At 42.6% G+C, this 18,596-nt stretch overlaps 1 protein-coding gene across 4 annotated transcripts in view; it reads left to right on the forward strand.

Annotated features, from left to right (window-relative positions):
• FRY (FRY microtubule binding protein) overlaps window positions 1-18,596 on the forward strand; it is a 321,997-nt gene that overhangs the window by 245,117 nt on the left and 58,284 nt on the right. For all 4 annotated transcript variants that reach the window (XM_070471761.1, XM_070471762.1, XM_070471763.1 and 1 more), the window contains 7 exons: window positions 2,258-2,514; window positions 2,965-3,111; window positions 4,980-5,148; window positions 6,458-6,548; window positions 13,294-13,376; window positions 17,547-17,697; window positions 18,248-18,351. In XM_070471761.1, coding sequence (XP_070327862.1) covers window positions 2,258-2,514; window positions 2,965-3,111; window positions 4,980-5,148; window positions 6,458-6,548; window positions 13,294-13,376; window positions 17,547-17,697; window positions 18,248-18,351 — 1,002 coding nt within the window. The remainder of the gene's footprint in view (window positions 1-2,257; window positions 2,515-2,964; window positions 3,112-4,979; window positions 5,149-6,457; window positions 6,549-13,293; window positions 13,377-17,546; window positions 17,698-18,247; window positions 18,352-18,596) is intronic.

An 18,596-nucleotide genomic window follows, 5' to 3' on the forward strand; every position in this document is an offset into this window, starting at 1 on the left:
GCCTGTAGTTTCATATGACTTAATTCCTTGTAAGAAGCCAAGCCAGTTATTTAGGTCTTGCCCAAACAGCCAGAAAATGATCTAGCATCCCACTGACATTGTCTTACAGATTATTTAATTCGTTTCTGGAGAGGTAGATGATATTTGCATGTCACAGCATTTTTTTTTTCTCTTTTCCCTTTAAAACATCTTTACACCTGATCTGGAAGCATGGGGTACCCCAGAGATCCCTACCCTCTCGGACTTAAGACTAACAGACAAGATGTAGTAAACAGCATCAATAAGGAAATTGTTTATAAATTTTATAAACATGAAATTTATAAATACAAACTTATTTTACATAAATAAGTAGTATGATAGAAGGTGATTACTGCTCCAAAAATTCTATAGATTTTTATACCACTGTTGAAAGATGACAGTCTTAAAATAGCTGTCCCTATGATTGGAAAGATTTATTTCTCTCCCAAGTCCCAGGGCTTTCTGTTGTTTAATCACTAAGTTGTGTTCGACTCTTTGTGACCCAATGGACTGTAGTCCCCTAGGCTCCGCTGTCCGTGGGATTTCCCAGACAAGAATACTGGAGTGGGTTGCCATTTCCTTCTCCAGGGGATCTTCCTGACCCAGTGCGAAACTCACATCTCCTTTGTTTGCAGGCACATTCTTTACCACTGAGCCACCAAGGAACCTCCCCCCACCCCAATCCTTTCTAACAGAGTTTAAATGGTTCTTTTGCCATCAAAGTGCCCCACATCTTCATGACCAGAATCATTTTCTTCCATCGAACCCCCAAAGGACTCTGTGCCTCTGTTGTGTCATTCATCACTTTCTACCTGGCCCCAGGGTTATCTGTAGACACAGCTAGTCTCAGAGCTTCCTCCTCAGGAGAGGACCACATCTTTAATCTTTGCTGTCTCCATGGTGCCTGGAAGAGCATTTTGCACCTAGAAAAGGTCTGGTATGGTGGACTAAATAAGTGTTGTGCTTTTATAGGGATCTGAATATGTGTCATGAAAGTCCATAGTATCAGTCATCACATCCATGTAAGTTTGAACATTAAGTCAATTTTGAGATTTTGACCTGTGTAACATATGACAGCATAACATGTCTGACTTGTAACACAGCATAAAGTATACTCTTATCCTTCAAAATAAAAGAGTTGTAATTTTAGGAAAAAGGCCAAATTCGTTGAACTCTCTGTTTCAAGGATAGGGTGGATCATCTCCTGCATCTGTGTTCTGTGGTGTAGCAGGCACGAGCTCTCTAAATGAGATTACATGCCATGCTGGATGATAGCAGATACATTAGGCCAAGCTTTCTAATGTCCCTTGGGATAAAATGAATTCTCCCGTAAATATTAGAAACAGGAGATGACTTCAGAGCTTGCAGCATGTATATAAAGCTGTGCTTTTGTTTCTATAGAAAACTTATTTAGATTATAAAATGAAATGTTGCTGCCAGTGAAACAATGCAGAAATGCTATGAGAGGAAGTAATGGTGAGATGACTGGTCATACAGTTGTACCTTTTTCACTCATTTTTCAGAAGACAAAGCGCAGCATCAACCACACACCTTCCACATAGCTGGCAGTTTTCAAGTGGACACCACACATGGGACATCACACACTGGATTTGTTCTTCCTGGAGGGTTGCAGCTTACTTTTTAACAGCTCATGGCTCATGCAAGGCAGTTTGTAAAATTTAGGTATAATGGAGAGAAAATAGTCATTATTATAATAATCCTAAGTAAGTGTTAGTCCCTCAGTCTTGTCCGACTCTTTGTGACCCCAAGGACTGTATCCGGCCAGGCTCCTCTGTCTATGGAATTCTCCAAACAAGAGTACCGGAGTGGGTAGCTATTCCCTTCTCCAGGTGACCTTCCTGACCCAGGGATCGAACCTGGGTCTCCTGCGTTGCAGGTGGATTCTTTACTGTCTGAGCCACCAGGAAAGCCCATAAATAATCCTAACTGCTGCTTATTAAGAGCCTGTTGGATGACAGGCATATTGTGTCTTTTAATCTTCACAATCAACTAGTGTGGGACCTGACTGGCCCATTTTACAGATGAGGAAACTGAGGAACAGAGAACTTCAGTAACTAACCCAGAGTCTCATGCAGCTAGTATGTGGACCAACTGGGATCTGGGCATATGTCCTTCTGATTCCTGTTTTGTCCGCTCTAACGTACTGCTTCCGCTAGCTGAACCTTTTGGTTCAGTCTGATGAGATGACGTGGCTTGCGGTCTCTGCCGTTCTCTGCAGAGGTCAGCCAGCGCTTCCCCACCACGCACCCCAACGGGCGTCAGATCATGCTCACCTACCTGCTGCCCTGGCTGCACAACATCGAGCTGGTGGACAGCAGGCTGCTTCTCCCGGGGTCCAGCCCCAGCAGCCCCGAGGACGACGCCAAGGACCGTGAGGGAGAGGCGACGGCTTCTCAGGGGCTGAAAGGCAGTGGCTGGGGCTCCCCGGAGGCGACGTCCCTGGTGCTGAACAACCTCATGTACATGACTGCCAAGGTAAGCACTGAGGAGCTGCACCTTCCTCACGGGAAACCCGGGGGAAGTGGTGCCTGCCGTTAACAATCTCAAGAACAGGGTGTGGATGGTGGGGACCGTTGCACAAGTGCGAGCATGCTTCAGGCCGCTGAACTTCAGGCCCACTTAAATAATGATTACAGTGGGACACTTCATTATGTGTATTTTAGCCCAGTTTGATCATGATCCCAGTTATCATCATTATTATATGATCCTTGCATTTGAATCATCATGTGAATAAGTATTGTGCAGTAGTGAAGTGTGTATTATAAATTCTTGAAAAGTGGCATCTTTGTGATGTGTGGCCATTCTCCCCCCTTCTTAACGATATTGAGATGACCGTGACCCTTGAAATGACTTTTCATCAGATATTTTGCATCCTCGCATTTTTCCCACGCTCCTCCCGGGCCGGTTTTATTTTGTCGGTTACAGTATGGGGATGAAGTTCCCGGACCGGAAATGGAAAATGCCTGGAATGCGTTAGCCAACAATGAGAAGTGGAGCAACAACCTGCGGATCACCTTGCAGTTCCTGATCAGCCTGTGCGGGGTCAGCAGCGACACGCTCCTCCTGCCCTATGTGAGTGCCCCTCCAAGGTTGCGGTCCTTATTCTGTCACTGGTTCCATCTGCAATTGCAAGTCAGAATGTTATCATCGCATGAGTAGAATAGAGATGTCAAATTTCATCAGTCACACTCATCTCCTATGAGCTTTCTAGATGGTACATAAAAGTTCCCTTCTGCCCCCTGCATTGCAAGCTAGTATCCTCGTGGCATCTCTGTCATCCCCTTTGTAAGTCTTTGGACCCAGAAACTTTGAGATTAAGGAGTCCACATCCCAGGTGGCACTAGTGGTAAAGAACCCGCCTGCCAATACAGGAGATGTAAGAGACACAGGTTTGATCCCTGGGTTGGGAAGGAGGAGGGCATGGCAACCCACTCCAGTATTCTTGTCTGGAGAATCCCAGGGACAGGGGAGCCTGGTGGGCTGCAGTCCATGGGGTCCCAAAGAGTGGGGTATGACTGAAGTGACTTAGCAGCAGTAGCATTCTTCTCATAATTACCTAAATCTGTCTTCTAGAAACATTAGACCCATTATGTAAGAGAAACTAGATAACACATTATATTATTACTAATAAAAATTATTCTGTGTTTACATCCTGATGCTCTTAAAACAATAAATATGCAGAATATTCCAGTTTATCACTTCAAAGATAGGTAGTCAAAGAGAGGAATAAGCAACAGAAAAGTCCTACTGACATGCCCACCTTCATGTCTGTATTTAAAGGTGAGGTCATCAGTGAAACAACTGCATTTTAAAAACCCTCACACAGTTGGTGTCTGTGTGCTGGATGTTTTTCTGAGAGGTTTTGTGCCTGCCTGCCCTGCTGTTCTGGGCCATGTAAGCCTCATTGCCGCTTCTGAGCCTCAGGCTGGAGGGTTGCAGTAATGCAGAGATTTAATCCAGAGTTATTTTTAAAACTTAAAACCGTGCAAACAGCTCAAACTCGTCTGTTTCTCTGGTAGAAGAGAGTAACGGGAGGCTGAGTTCCTTTTTAAATGGACACAGCTAGCCGTTTTTCTCCCATGGTTTGCATAAATAAAATACTTTCTCAAGATAAGACCTTAGATGGTAAGGTTTGTTTTGTTTTGCTGGAAGAATTTTTTTTTAATGTCGACCATCTTTAAAGTCTGTATTGAATTTGTTAAAATGCTGCTTCTGTTTTATGTCTTGGATTTTTGACCTCAGACATGTGGAGTCTTAGTTCCCTGCACCCACTGGGAGGCGAAGTCTTAACCATTAGACTACCGGGGAGGCCCCCAGATGGCAAGTTTTAAGTTTAGATAGAAGTCATCTTTAGTCCACAAGTTATCCCAAAAGTAGCTTTTGTAAACTCAGCCATGAGGGAAGGTAAGACTTTTAACAACCCACTTCTATCAGATGTACATGTGAGAAAAGGTGATTTTTTTTTTTTTGTCTTTAGGTTAAAGATTGGCTTTTTAAAAAAAAAATTTATTTTGTATTGGGGTTTAGCCAATTAACAATATTGTGATAGTTTCAGGCGAACAGCGAAGGGACTCAGCCATACATACTCAGGTATCCATTCTCCACCAGACGAAGACTCCCCTCCCGTCCAGGCTGCCACGTAACCCTGAGCAGAGTTCCACCTGCTCTACAGCTGGTCCTTGTTGGTGACCCATTTTAAACGTACCAGTGTGTACACATCCATCCCAGCTCCCTAACTGTCCCTTCTTCCCATCCTTCCCCCTCCCCACCCGGCAGCCATAATCCAGACCCTTGGCTCGTCCTAGGAGAGGAGGACGGTGAGCGCTCCTGGGAGGTGTTGCGGTCGTCAAGATGAACGGGCTACCACCTCTGCTGTCGACAACCTCGCATCCCTGTGGGCTGCTCTGGGAAATACCCTTGTGTTCCGTTTCTCATCTCAGATCAAGAAGGTGGCCGTCTACCTGTGCCGGAACAACACCATTCAGACCATGGAGGAGCTGCTCTTCGAGCTGCAGCAGACGGAGCCGGTGAACCCCATCGTCCAGCACTGCGACAACCCGCCCTTCTACCGCTTCACAGCCAGCAGCAAGGCCTCGGCGGCGGCCTCCGGTAGGACCCGGACAGCTGGGTGGACGCCTTATCCCACAACTCTGGGTTTTCCTTCATGTAGAGCATTGAAGGGGTATGAGTAGGTGCTTGCTGCTTGTTCATATTCCTACATATATTGGGTTGCCCAAAATGTTTGTCTGGGTTTTTCCATACCACCCTTTTTGGCCAACCCAATACATTCATTTAAGAGAAGGCTTAAGGATAGCAGAAAAAAAAAAAAAAAAAAAAAAAACAGAAAAAAAAGGATAGCAGAGACTCTTAGCGCCTTGTCCAATTAATGAAGTGGTCTTATAAGGTAACCAACAATCGAGAGCCCAGGACTCATATGCCACAGAGTTGTTTTTTTTTAATTAATTTATTTTAATTGGAGGCTAATTACTTTACAGTATTGTAGTGGTTTTTCCATACATTGACATGAATCTGCCATGGTTGTACACATGTTCCCCATCCTGAACCCCCCTCCCACCTCCCTCCCCATCCCATCCCTCAAGGTCATCCCAGTGCACCAGCCCTGAGCACCCTGTCTCATGCATCAAACCTGGACTGGCGATCTGTTTCACATATGATAATATACATTTTTATTTTAGACAGAGCTTATGGTGGACACTGTAGTCATGGAGGAATCTCACTTCTGGACCCTCCTCCTTGTATCTAATGGGATTCTTGGCTGATATTCTCCTGGGGTTGACTGAACTGCCCCCCTCCACCAGTGTTACCACTTTTCAGTTGGCCTCTCAGCCTCATGATATGAAATATATACCACCCTCCTCAAACTCCTTGATGCTGTCTTCCCTTCGCTTCCCTTAACACCACGATTGCCTCCAAACCTCTCTCCTCTTACGCCCTGGTCTCTTATGCCCTCTTTGTGCCCCAGACCCTGCTTCCTGAGCAGTGATCTCACAGAGAAGCGGTGCCCTGGGGATCCTAAGCTCTAGGCATTTGGAATGTTCTAACATTCATTGCATAACTCATGGAACCAGAAACGCTAGAGCCACTAGTGGCAGGACTGGCCACTATAAATAAGTGCATTACCTAAGTAGCCAGGAAGAGAGGGTTTTAAGAATGTTGTAGCCTCACTTTGTAAGAGAGTTGAGGAATTTGGTTTGACTATAATAGATGTCTTGGATTCTTCGCTTCAGTGGTGTGGGCTTGGAAGGTTGTTCAGAATGTCTGAGATTGTGCAGAAGATGCAAGAAATCTTTCAAACTGGGGATTTTACAGGAAATCCTTTCCTGGAATCACTGAAGACTTGAGCTTGACCTCCACAACAGGCATTTCTTTCTGAGCTGTTCTTTAATCTCATCTACAGGAACCACCTCCAGCAGCAATACAGTGGTTGCCGGCCAGGACAGTTTCCCAGACGCTGAGGAGAGCAAGATACTAAAAGAATCTGATGAGAGGTTGGTGCACAGATTTGGCTTAACATGCAGCTTAACTTTCAGCAATTGTCTATGCAAAGCATTAGTAACATTTGCAGGGCTTCATAAATTTCACACACACGTACACATACACAAATCCTTTCTTTTTTAGAAACACAGATTGACTTTCAGACTCTGCTCTGTATATCCCTAAAGATAACCATTTCTTCCTGAGCAAAGCCAGAGCAGAGATTAAGAGGGATGTTGTTCTAGTGGCTGAAGCCCATTTACCTCCAGGCTTAATAACAACCACACCTTATTCTGCTAGTGGGCACAGTCCATCTGGAGTTAGAGGGAATAGCTATGTGAAATTTGCAAATCTGGTTCTTGAATAATTTCTTAGAGTAGTTATCTTGAGATGAGTTCTATGGAACATCACCATTCTTCTTTTACCTTTAACTCTGTCACATCTTGGTTAACTAAGAACGTTGTCTAAAAGAAACCTTGATGTCCTTCCCCTTAGTTCTTTAACAGTAATATTTCTCTTGTGCATATTTCTGCTTTCACATTGCCCAGAAACTATTCATAAGTAAGCACAATCTGGATCTATTTACTGCAGTTGAATGTGAAGAGCAGAGAACAAACCAAGAAAGACAAATAGGACTTAAATTTGAAAATAAAAATTAAGATGATTCTCATGATGTTGAAAACTTATAAGGCTATATTTTCTAGTAAAAAGTAGTGGGGAGCCCTTTCACTTAAATTAATTAAAGAATGAGATACAGATTCATACTGAAGAAAATTTAGTGGATCACATAATGAAAATAATTCATTTAGCTTTAAAAGCCCCTGGATGCTTTGTCATTTCATCGTGTGCATGAGAACCCATCGGGGCAACAGGTGGAAGTTATCTGACCCAGGGCTGGAATTCTGAAAGTTCTTTCTCTAAGTCAGCCACAGCAAATTCCTCAAAATGCTGACTACTGGCTGACTACACTGCCTTAAGGCAAAATGCTCATCCTCTGAGTTTCCCTTCAGATCATCAGTGGGTCATGAATAACAGACTTTTTCCATTATAGTTCACTAAGGTTTTTCTTTCTCAGAAATAGATTAAGGTTTTCATACTCTGTAAATCAATGACAGTACAAGATTATTAATTCACATGTTATTTTTCAATCTATATTTGCTGGTACCTTCTTTGGAAAACTCCCTAATGATAAAAAGAAAAAGAATATCACATATTTCTCTAAAGATATTTCTGTCTTCTGGTGGGAGTAAAACATTCTTTATCACTCATTGTATAGTATGAATTTTTCACCTTAATTATACTAAGGGTAGAAAGGTGATATATTTCCATATATTATCATCCCATTACAAAGGCTCCTTTAGGACCAGAATTATGAGTGTCCTGCCTAAATTTTTAGTGGTGGCCTTTAAAATGAAGAAGGCAGTTATCACTGTAACATTGCAACCAGATAATATCTATAAACGGCTTTCTTGTTTATTTCCTGCTTTCCTGCTTTATCACTGTATCCTTTTGGCCATTGGGTAGCCCAATGCTACCTACATTTTTACATAGTCATGCATATCCAATTCCTTCATACTGACTATATCTGTTTATCTACCAGTAGGTAGATTAATTGATTATATATATGATCACACCTATATGAATATTTTATCACACAGAATACTGTTACATTAACCCTCTGTTTCACCTATACTATTTCTCTAATATAGTCTGTCTTTTCTTTGATAGTAGACTGTGCTCTCAGCCTAAAGTATCTTTATTTTTCTTTGCAGTCTACTTATCACCTTCCTCCCTGTGAGCCTTGTCATGTTGATTTATGGGTACTTATACACACGTTTGTGTCTCAACCATTACCTTTTCATTCTTAGAAAATAACGATTATATGGCTCTTAGACATATTTCTATCCTTAATTATTACCCTACTGTGCTGCACATAGTAATCGTCTTTTAAAACATTTATTCAGCATATAAATGAAAATTGGAGAAACGTCACAGCCCTAGAGGTAGATAAGCTAGCTGTCCAAATACCTACCAGCCCCTTTCTCCCTCCCTCTTGCTGACCCCATTACAGAAGACAGTTATTTACCCTGTTCTTTTCAGTCCTTCTAGACAAAGAGTCTACACAGATGGTATTGGTCAGAAATACTGATGATCTGGCTCATTTCTGGGAGTACCAGTCACCTGATTGCATTGTTGGGCTCCAGGGGGCGCCATGGACTTGAACAAAGTGGCTGTCCTGATGCCAGTTTCTTTACAACTAGTTAGTGGTTCTTTGATGGAATTCAGAAATATTTAATAATACCATAGCTACTGACAAAAAAAATTAAGATGGCTTGTAATAAAAGAACCATTAAAGCCAGTATTGTATTATATTGTTAGTTGCTCAGTCGTGTCCAGCTCTTTGCAACCCCATAGACTGTAGCCTACCAGGCTCTGCTATCCATGGGATTTTCCAGGCAAGAATACTGGAGTGGATTGCTGTTTCCTTCTCCAGAGGATCTTCCCGACCCAGGGATCAAACCTAGGTCTCCTGCATTGCAGGCAGATTCTTTTACCATCTGAGCTACAGGGAATCAGGGTAAGAGAATAAGTGTGTGTGTGGGTGTGTGGGGGTGTGAGTCATTCATGCATGTCCAACTCTTCACCACGTTATGGACTGTAGCCCACCAGGCTCCTCTCTCCATGGAATTCTCCAAGCAAGAATACTGGAATGGGTAGCCATTCCCTTCTCCAGAGCATCTTCCCAACTCAGGGATTGAACCCTGATCTCCTGCATTGCAGGTGGATTCTTTACCATCTGAGCCATGCTTTTGAACTGTGGTGTTGAAGAAGCTTCTTGAGAGTCCCTTGGACAGCAAAAAGATTAAACCAGTCAATCCTAAAAGAAATTGATCCTGAATATTCATTAGAAGGACTGATGCTGAAGCTCCAGTACTTTGGTCACCTGATGTGAAGAGCTGACTCATTGGAAAAGACCCAGTGCATCAGCTGGGAAAGATTGAGGGCAGGAGGAGAAGGGGATGACAGAGGACTAGATGATTGGAGGGCATCACTGATTTAATGGACATGAGTTTGAGCAAGCTCCAGGAGATGGTGAAGAACAGGAAAGCCTGGCCTGCTGCAGTCCATGGGGTCACAGAGTCAAACGTGACTGAGTGACTGAAAAACAGTAACTAAATAAGTACCTTTAAGCTCTAAGAAGTATTTATCATATAGTTTTCTCAGTTAAACAATAATGTGAATACATATTTTTAATTAAAATAACAGTTTGTAAAATATGCAGAAACAAGCCCTTTACGTATTTTTAATACATCAACCCTTAATAAAAGCCATGAAAGGATTGTTCATAAGGAACTAAAAGCAATAAACTTTAGCTGTATGTTTCTGGTGATCTGTGTTGATACAGGAATAGAGATTAGTAATCCACAGAAAGTTGCTTACATATTAATTTTGAGCAGAATCAGCAAGGGAAAACTTAGAGAAACACTTCATCTTTCTAGTTTTTCTCTTACTCAGTCGCTTCAGTCATGTCCGACTCTGCAACCCATGGACTGTAGCCTGCCAGGCTCCTCTGTCTGTGGTATTCTCCAGGCAAGAATACTGGAGTGGGTTGCCATGTCCTCCTCCAGGAGATCTTCTCCACCCAGGAATTTAACCCATATTTACTGCATCTCCTGCATTGCAGGGAGGTTCTTTACCCACTAAGCCACCTGAGAAGCCCAGTCTTAGCAGAGTTATTTTTATGATATATTTCTAAGACATGTACTTTTATATTAAAAGACTATTCAGTCTGCTTAATCCTTGAAATTCTTCTAGGATCTAGACCCAAAATTAATTTCTTCAACCAAGAAAGTAAAGGAACAGATCTTACTCTTGGGAGTCAGTTTTTACTTTTTGTTTTTGCCAAGTATCCACTTCACCATGCTGTGGTTTTGACCTCCAGAATAAGAAGTGTGGAAGGGGCTTTTTCCTCCCCTTCATCTTGGCCTCATAAACTCCTCCTAGAAATCCTTTAAACCTGTCTTAAAAGGAAACGAGAAGAATTGCCATCCATTCTGTAGCTCTTCCCTGACAAGCCTTCCTGAGCACGATTGTAAAACCGACATAAATCACCATTCTTGAGTCACTGGCAGATCTCTGCCTGGTGTGAATCTACAGATGTGGAATTCTTTCATCACTCTGTTTTTACTCCTTGTTGAATGGTGTCTGGGTTCTTCATGTGCTGTTTATATCTTTGCATTTATCAGCATAAATATGATTGAAGAACTTCTTCAGAAGGTAATAAGTTGGTCACTTTTCCAATTTCGTTAAGGACTAGTCTGATTTAGATAATTACGCGGTCTGATCTGTATGAAACTCAGCAGATGTCTTTTATCTTCTGATAAAAGAAGTTGTGGATTCACAAAGTAATAACCCAAAAGATGTGAGAATGAATAATGTTTGAAATACAAAGTTACTAGGGAAAAGATTGCTTGTCAGGACTTAAAAAAAAGGCTGCTTCAAATGTGTACAGAGTGAATGAAACCAAAGGCTTTATAGTTGATACACTTCTGAATTCAGCAGTCACATCACTGTTGCAGTGTTCTGAGGTTATACACCTGGGACAAGGTAGCATCTTCATGGCACATCCTGAAATGGCACTTTTTCCTGAAATTTCCCTCTTTCTCCCTACATTGATGGGGACAGCTGGGACCGTGCACTTTCCCACTTTCAGAAGGAAATAAGAGTATTGGTCTGATATCAATTACAACAGAAAACCTAGTCAATAATATAGACAAACCACGCTTTGTATCATTTTATGTAAAATAAATATATAGATGAACCATTTCACCCTCACTTCCCCTCAGTCACACCCTTGCCTGACTTTATAGATCTTTAGGTAGTAAAAATGTTATTGATTTGTAAGTCTTTGGTGCTCTGAAAAGGCATTCTAGAAATCCAAGAGTATAATAATTAATACTCTATAGTTAGATGGCATCTCATAGTTTTGGAAACTTTCTCACATCATTCCTTTTGATTCCTGCAACAGCCCCAACAAAATAAATGTTGAAGTGTTGTTATTATTCCGTTTAGGCAGGTGTGGAAATGGGGTCCCCAAGGAGATAAAGAACTTGCCCAGGGTCACCGAGCTAGGGAGCAAGAGCTCAGCCTGAGGTCACGCATCCCCCCTTCTCGGAGGCAGCACAGCCTTGAAAGTGTCCCCACCGTCATCTTCCTTGGCTGACACTGGACAAGTTATTTCGCCTCACTCAGTCTGTTTCCTCGTTGGCAGAGTCAATTCAGTTTAGTCGCTCAGTTGTGTCCGACTCTTTGCGACCCCATGAATCACAGCACACCAGGCCTCCCTCTACATCAGCAACTCCCGGAGTTTACTCAAACTCATGTCCATCGAGTCGGTGATTCCATCCAGCCTTCTCATCCTCTGTCGTCCCCTTCTCCTCCTTCCTCCAATCCCTCCCAGCATCAGGGTCTTTTCCAATGAGTCAACTCTTCGCATGAGGTGGCCAAAGGATTGGAGTTTCAGCTTCAGCATCAGTCCTTCCAATGAACACCCAGGACTGATCTCCTCTAGGATGAACTGGTTGGATCTCCTTGCAGTCCAAGGGACTCTCAAGAGTCTTCTCCAGCACCACAGTTCAAAAGCATCAATTCTTCAGCGCTCAGCTTTCTTCATAGTCCAACTCTCACATCCATACATGACCACTGGAAAAACCATAGCCTTGACTAGACGGACCTTTGTTCACAAAGTAATGTCTCTGCTTTTTAATATGCTATCTAGGTTGGTCATAACTTTCCTTCCAAGGAGTAAGCATCTTTTAATTTCATGGCTGCAATCACCATCTGCAGTGATTTTGGAGTAAATGTGTTTATCTCAAAGATGAGTGAGTGAGATTAAGTGAGAGTAGTGCACGTGAAGTTGTTATACTTCGGGGACTTCCCTGGTGGTCCAGTGGTTAAGAATCTGCCTTGCGGTGCAGGCGACGTGGGTTCGGTCCCTGGTCGGTGAACTAAGATCCACATGCCATGGAACAGCTAAGCCCGTGCCCTGCGACTACTGAGCCCGCGAGCTCCAGAGCCCCTTGTGCCACAACTAGAGTCCAAGCGCTGCCGTGAAAGATGCCCGCCTCATGATGCAACAGAAATTCCACATGCTATGACTAAGGCTGGATGCAGCCAAATAAATAAATACTCTTTTAAAAGTTATCCTTCAACCTCTTGTTTTGTTTGTTTGGTTTTGATTACTTCTTAAGCCACAGAAAGACTAGACAGAAAGAGGCCCTCTTATTGTACTACACCACCACTAGTGCCTTTTCCTGAAAACCTTTTAAGGAAAACATTAAACCTCATAAAATTCAAAATTTGTTATGAAACTATTTTTGTGTATTTCCGGGTCGGTCTGTCTTATTTTACTTATTCAATCTTTCAGCCATTATTTGTACCATGAGCCAGGTTCCCATGTGGATCAAGGATTCGTGTTATTCATTATCATGCCCGTCTTCTTTCCAAGCAAATGTTATAATTTTCTAGTTGGAGTCACACATATTAGTCTTAAGATATTTTTCTTTCAAGGTTTGAACTTGTGCTCCTGAGCAGGAGTGACCACTGACCTGCTCGAGCACAAAGGGAATGTGTGGGGTACACTACTTACAGTATTCTTTTAGGAAAAGCATCATGAATCGCTAAATAATAGTATTTTTGTGTCTCAGCACATAGCACACATGTGTCAGTATCTCGTGACGGCTGTTCTTGTATTTGCAGGTTCAGTAACGTCATCAGAGCCCACACGCGTCTGGAGTCGAGATACAGCAACAGTTCAGGAGGCTCCTATGATGAGGATAAAAGTAAGCTCTAACAGCCGGAGGGGTTTCACATGGAGGGCAAGCGGTTAGTGAACGGAAAATGAGTGTTTTGATTATTCTTATTCTGATCAGTAAAAAGAGGCCCACAAATAATTAAGTAACCATTTAATCCAACTATGCAGAGAGTCAGTCTGTTCAAAGTAAAAACAAACCAAACAGTAGATGAATCAGAATTAGGAAAACTTTGAGCTACTACCTAAAACCATATTTTTATCTTCTTGGCCCTTTTCCTGGGTGATGCATTTGGCAAAAGGCTAGTACAAGATTGTCTCTTTAGAAAACAAAGGTTTCCGTTCAGTTCTCCTGCCTGTCTTGGGAATGGATTTAACCTTTAAGCTTTGTGAGTCAGCTCACCCAGGATAGATCTGTTTTCACATTTAATTTCTCAGGGACCTAGTGAAAACCTTGCCAGACTAGGAGATACGATTGTCCCAGGAATCACACTGTACTTTGGGAAGCTGGAAAAACTGGAAAGATCAATGCATTCATTGATTTTGTTTAAGCCTCAGACAGGTTGTACACTTATTGGTCAGGGAGTGGTCGCAGTTACTTGTTCACAAGTTACAGGAATTCTGGAAGCAGCAAACATTCCCAGTGACATATTAGCTGTGTAAGGAAATTGGTAAACTATCTTCTGGAACTTCCTTGTTTGGGCGGAAATCATAATATGATATCTCATGAGTCAGGTCCATTTTGTAAGTTAGCGCAAGGAACTTTTGTACTGGCTGTTTTGAATTATTTTGTTCTTATGGGAAATGTGCAGAGTACGGTAAGAGGTGAGTGTTTTAGGTTGGCCAAAAAGTTTGTTCAGGCTTTTCAGTACAATGGTATGAAAAACCCAAATAAGCTTTTTGGCCAACCCAGTAGTTCTAATGACACTACATTTCAGTTTTACTTCTTAATGCACAGATAGGCAATTCTCCACCATTCAAAATATCAGTGGAAGGAATGTCTAAAATCCATGTAATATTGCCATACTCGGGTTAAGTTTTAACTGTGCTCATGTGCTCAGGCATGTCTGGCTCTTTGTGACCCCCGTGGACTGTAGCCTGCCAAGCTCCTCTGTCCATGGGATTTCTCAGGCAAGAATATTGGAGTGGGTCACCATCCCCTCCTCCAAGGGATCTTCCCAACCCAGGGATTGAACCCACATCTCTTCTGTCTTCTGCATTGGCAGGCGACCACTAGGGCCGCCTGGGAAGCCCAAGTTTTAACTGTGTCCCTATAAAACCTTTTTCTAGAACAGTTAGTATGAGGCTGGGGCCGGGGAAAACTTATGCACCTTCCCTCATTTCTGTGCCCATCAGGGTACTTAGCCTTCCAGGCCCCAAACAGTTGCATTTCAAGAGCACAGACCATTAGTTCTAGGCAGGACCAGATTTTATAGATGAGAGCAGTACCCTGAGGGATGGAGTTGTTGGTTCAAGAACAGTCTCCTTGCTACATAATACTTGGTAACACAAAATTTTGAGGACAGAAAAATTGAGTCATGGAAATGTTAGGCAGTCCAATCCTGACTTCCCCAGAATGGGACAGGCATGCTCTAATGAAGCGAAACATTCTATGACTGTGGATTTTACATTAGGAATATTGTTGCACTTCGACCAGTTGATTCCCTCAAAGTGTATCTCTTTGTTCTGCATGCAGGACACAGAATTTGGTAGAAAACACTGTAACAAAGTAATAATCACTTTGAAAATACATCTTTGAAAATACATCCCTTTGGTATTGAAACTTTATATTCCTTATGTAGTTTAAAATAGTGACTTTCAGAGGGTAATTATAGCAAAATGAGCAACTATGTCATTATATAAACTCAGATCACTGGCTACTGTGAGTGAAAATAAGGCAGAAAGAGTAGTCTAGTAGTATCATCATGGCCTCTGTTTTACCCAGAAATGTTTATAAATTTGTCATACCAGCATAAATAGCATCTTACTGGGTAATTTTTGGTATAGTACTTGAATTTGATTGAGTCATGTGTCAGTAATATTCTTCACTTGATTACTGATATTAACCAGGAAAATTAAAGTTCAGAGTATATAGTTGGGTTGCTGAGAGCTCAAATCTTAAATTTCTCAAGTCAAAGAAACGTGGAAATCAAGCTACTCAAACAGATCTCATCATAGAAAGTCCATAAAATAGATGCTAAGATCCTTTTCTATTTGTCAAGTAACAGAATTGACTTCAGCTGTCCCCAGATGAAGCAGTTCATCCATTAGGGCACAAGTACCATCAGAACTCTGGTAACTGGATCCTGCCTGATGCATTTTTGGTTCCAGCTACCCAGTGATGGGTACAGTCTATGCTATGAGAGAAGCAAAGGTTTGCAGGTTCAGTTCCAAACCTTATGACCGGCTATATGATATATGTCAGGGGTAGTTATTTTCTCCCTGAATTCTGAGGGTATGAGCAAGGCTAAGATGAATGAGAAGGGATCAGGAGAGACCTCACAGCCCAGCACTTCCTAGTCTGGGTTTATCTAAAAAGAAAGGTGTAGCCTCTTCAAAGTATTTTTTATTAAAAAAAAAAAAATACCACCTTGGATATGACAGGCAAACAGATTCAGACCTAGTCTATAAAGCTGGTGGACAGTGCCTGGCATGGTCACAGAACAGCAAAGAAAGGCAAGGTGACTGGGGTGCCATGAGCAGAGGGCACGGGAATAGGAGATGAGCCGAGAAACGGGGGAGGTCTTGTCAGGCCTTACAGGCCCTGGTGCGAATTGAATGCTAGATTTCATTTTGAATGTAAAGGAGAGCCACTGGCCAGTGGTATGCAGAAAAAGGGACTCTGAATGGACTTCTGTTTTCAAAGGAGGGCTCTGGGGACTTCCCTGGTGGTCTAGTGGTTAATTCTTTACCTTCCAGTGCAGGGGGTGTGGGTTCAATCCCTGATTGGGGAGCTAAGATCCCACATGCCTCCAGGCAAAAAAAAAAACCCAAAACATAAAACAGAAGTGATATTGAAAACAAATTCAATAAAGACTTTAAAGATTGTCTACATTAAAAAAAAGAAATCTTTAAAAAAGGAGGATGGCTCTGGCTGCTCTGCTGAGAATAGATTGCAGAGGGTTAAGCATCGAGGCAGGGAGATGGTGGGAGGCTCTGCCTCCCGTGAGAGATGGTGAGGGCTCAGCCCAGGATGGAGTGATAGAGATGGTGAGAAGTGGTCATTTCTTGGGTTTGTTTTGAGGGAGAGCTTACTGAATATGAGGATGGTGGCAAGTTACTTAACCTCAGCGTCCCCTCTACAAGATTGGGATAATAGTTACCTATCGTTGGGTTATGTTGGGTTATTAATACGTGAAACGTATAGACCATTGCCTGACATGAGGTAACCCCTTGCTGTTGTTAGTTGCTCAGTCGTGTCTGACTCTTTGCAACCCCATGGACTGTAGCCCACCAGGCTCCTCTATTCATGGGATTCTCCGGGCAAGAATACTGGAGTGGGTTGCCATTCCTTCTCCAGAGTATCTTCCCAACCCAGGGATTAAACCCACGTCTCCTGCATTGTCAGGAGAGCCACCAAGGAAGCCCAAGCTGTCTCTCCATTAGTTCTGACGTTATTATTTTTATTATTACTGTCACTACCACCATCACCATGGTTATTAGAAATATAAGCAACTATGGCTGATTCATGTTGATGTTTGGCAGAAGCCAACATAATTCTGTAAAGCAATTATCCTTCAATTAAAAAATAAATTTATATATATATAAGTGAGAAGTCAGGGAGGATTCCCAAACTCCCATCCTGAGTGAAATGAAAATAAGAAATCACATTTTACTGAGATGGAGGAGATGAGAGAAGGAGTGAGTTGTCACAGTGATGGGAATTCACATGATGTAGGGTTTTTCTTCTTGTGTATCTATGTTTTCAGTTGCTCTATAATGAATAACTATAAATTAGATACCCAAGAAATAAAGGAATGAAAGAAACTTAATGAAGTAATTCCAGCCCATTTGATCGTATAATTTCATAGTCACCAAATGGAATGGTTAGATCATATAATTTCATAGTCACCAAATGGAATGGTTAGGAAGTTATTTTTATAAGCACGAATTTGTGAGTTGCTTTCTAAAAAGGCAAGTCAGGAAAACAAGCAGCTTCTGTCCCTGTAAATGAAGCACGTTCGTCTTTCTCACGCTACAGATGACCCAATTTCTCCCTACACCGGCTGGCTTCTGACTATCACGGAGACCAAACAGCCGCAGCCCCTACCCATGCCTTGCACGGGGGGGTGCTGGGCCCCCCTGGTGGACTACCTCCCAGAGACCATCACCCCCCGGGGGCCACTCCACAGGTGAGTAGCATGTGCAGATGGAGGGGAGTGATCGCTTAGCTCTGACTAGATTTTTCTTCCTATGAAAAGAGAAACCTGTTCCAGGTCCCATCAATTGAAATGATGTTTGAAATCAGAGGGAACACAAGTGACTTGAACTGCAGCTCTCAGCATGCTGACTGACCTTGGTCAAACATTAACCAGTGTGCAAAGCTGCCTTGCAGCCCTTTGAATTTTTCCTTGATGTGCCCTTGGTGTGGGTGTTCATTCTGTTATGCCTTTTCGATTGTGAGCAGCTAAAAGAAAGAACCCTTGTCTTCCGAGTCTCTTCATCCCTCAGCCCTTCAAAAAAGGGACTGGTAAGAGTCCCCGTTACGTGAATTAGCTCAAGTAAAGTTTCTTCTCATGGAGCTCTGTGCTGTGTCAGAAGTTACACTCCATTTCCCTGGAATCAGGGTCTCACCTAATTCTTCAAGGCTGACGAGTTGGACGTGATTGTGCCCGAGCGACCTGTCAGTCTGTTTCCATCCTCTTCGGACATGGTGTTGATGTCATCATTTTCATTGATTAGGTGCAACGTCGCTGTCATCTTTATGACTGAGATGGTGGTGGACCACAGTGTCAGAGAGGACTGGGCTCTTCATCTCCCGCTGCTGCTCCATGCTGTCTTCTTAGGTAAGCCTGGAACCCAGAGGAATTCTGGCCACTAGAGTCCGAAACCTACGCAAGTCATCCCAGGGAGCTTTTACGTGGCCATCCTGCTTTTCTGAAATACCTAATATCTTCTGTTTTTCACTGTGACATCTCTAAAATTCCAGTTGATTAGTCATTGTTTAAAATTGTCCTGGCACCATAATATAGAGCGGTACCTCATCCATGCTACTTCTATAGAGATACTCAAAACAAACTGGACTTCTTCT

This window comes from Odocoileus virginianus, chromosome 8, assembly GCF_023699985.2.
Source record: "Odocoileus virginianus isolate 20LAN1187 ecotype Illinois chromosome 8, Ovbor_1.2, whole genome shotgun sequence".
Classification (NCBI taxonomy): Eukaryota; Metazoa; Chordata; class Mammalia; order Artiodactyla; family Cervidae; genus Odocoileus; species Odocoileus virginianus.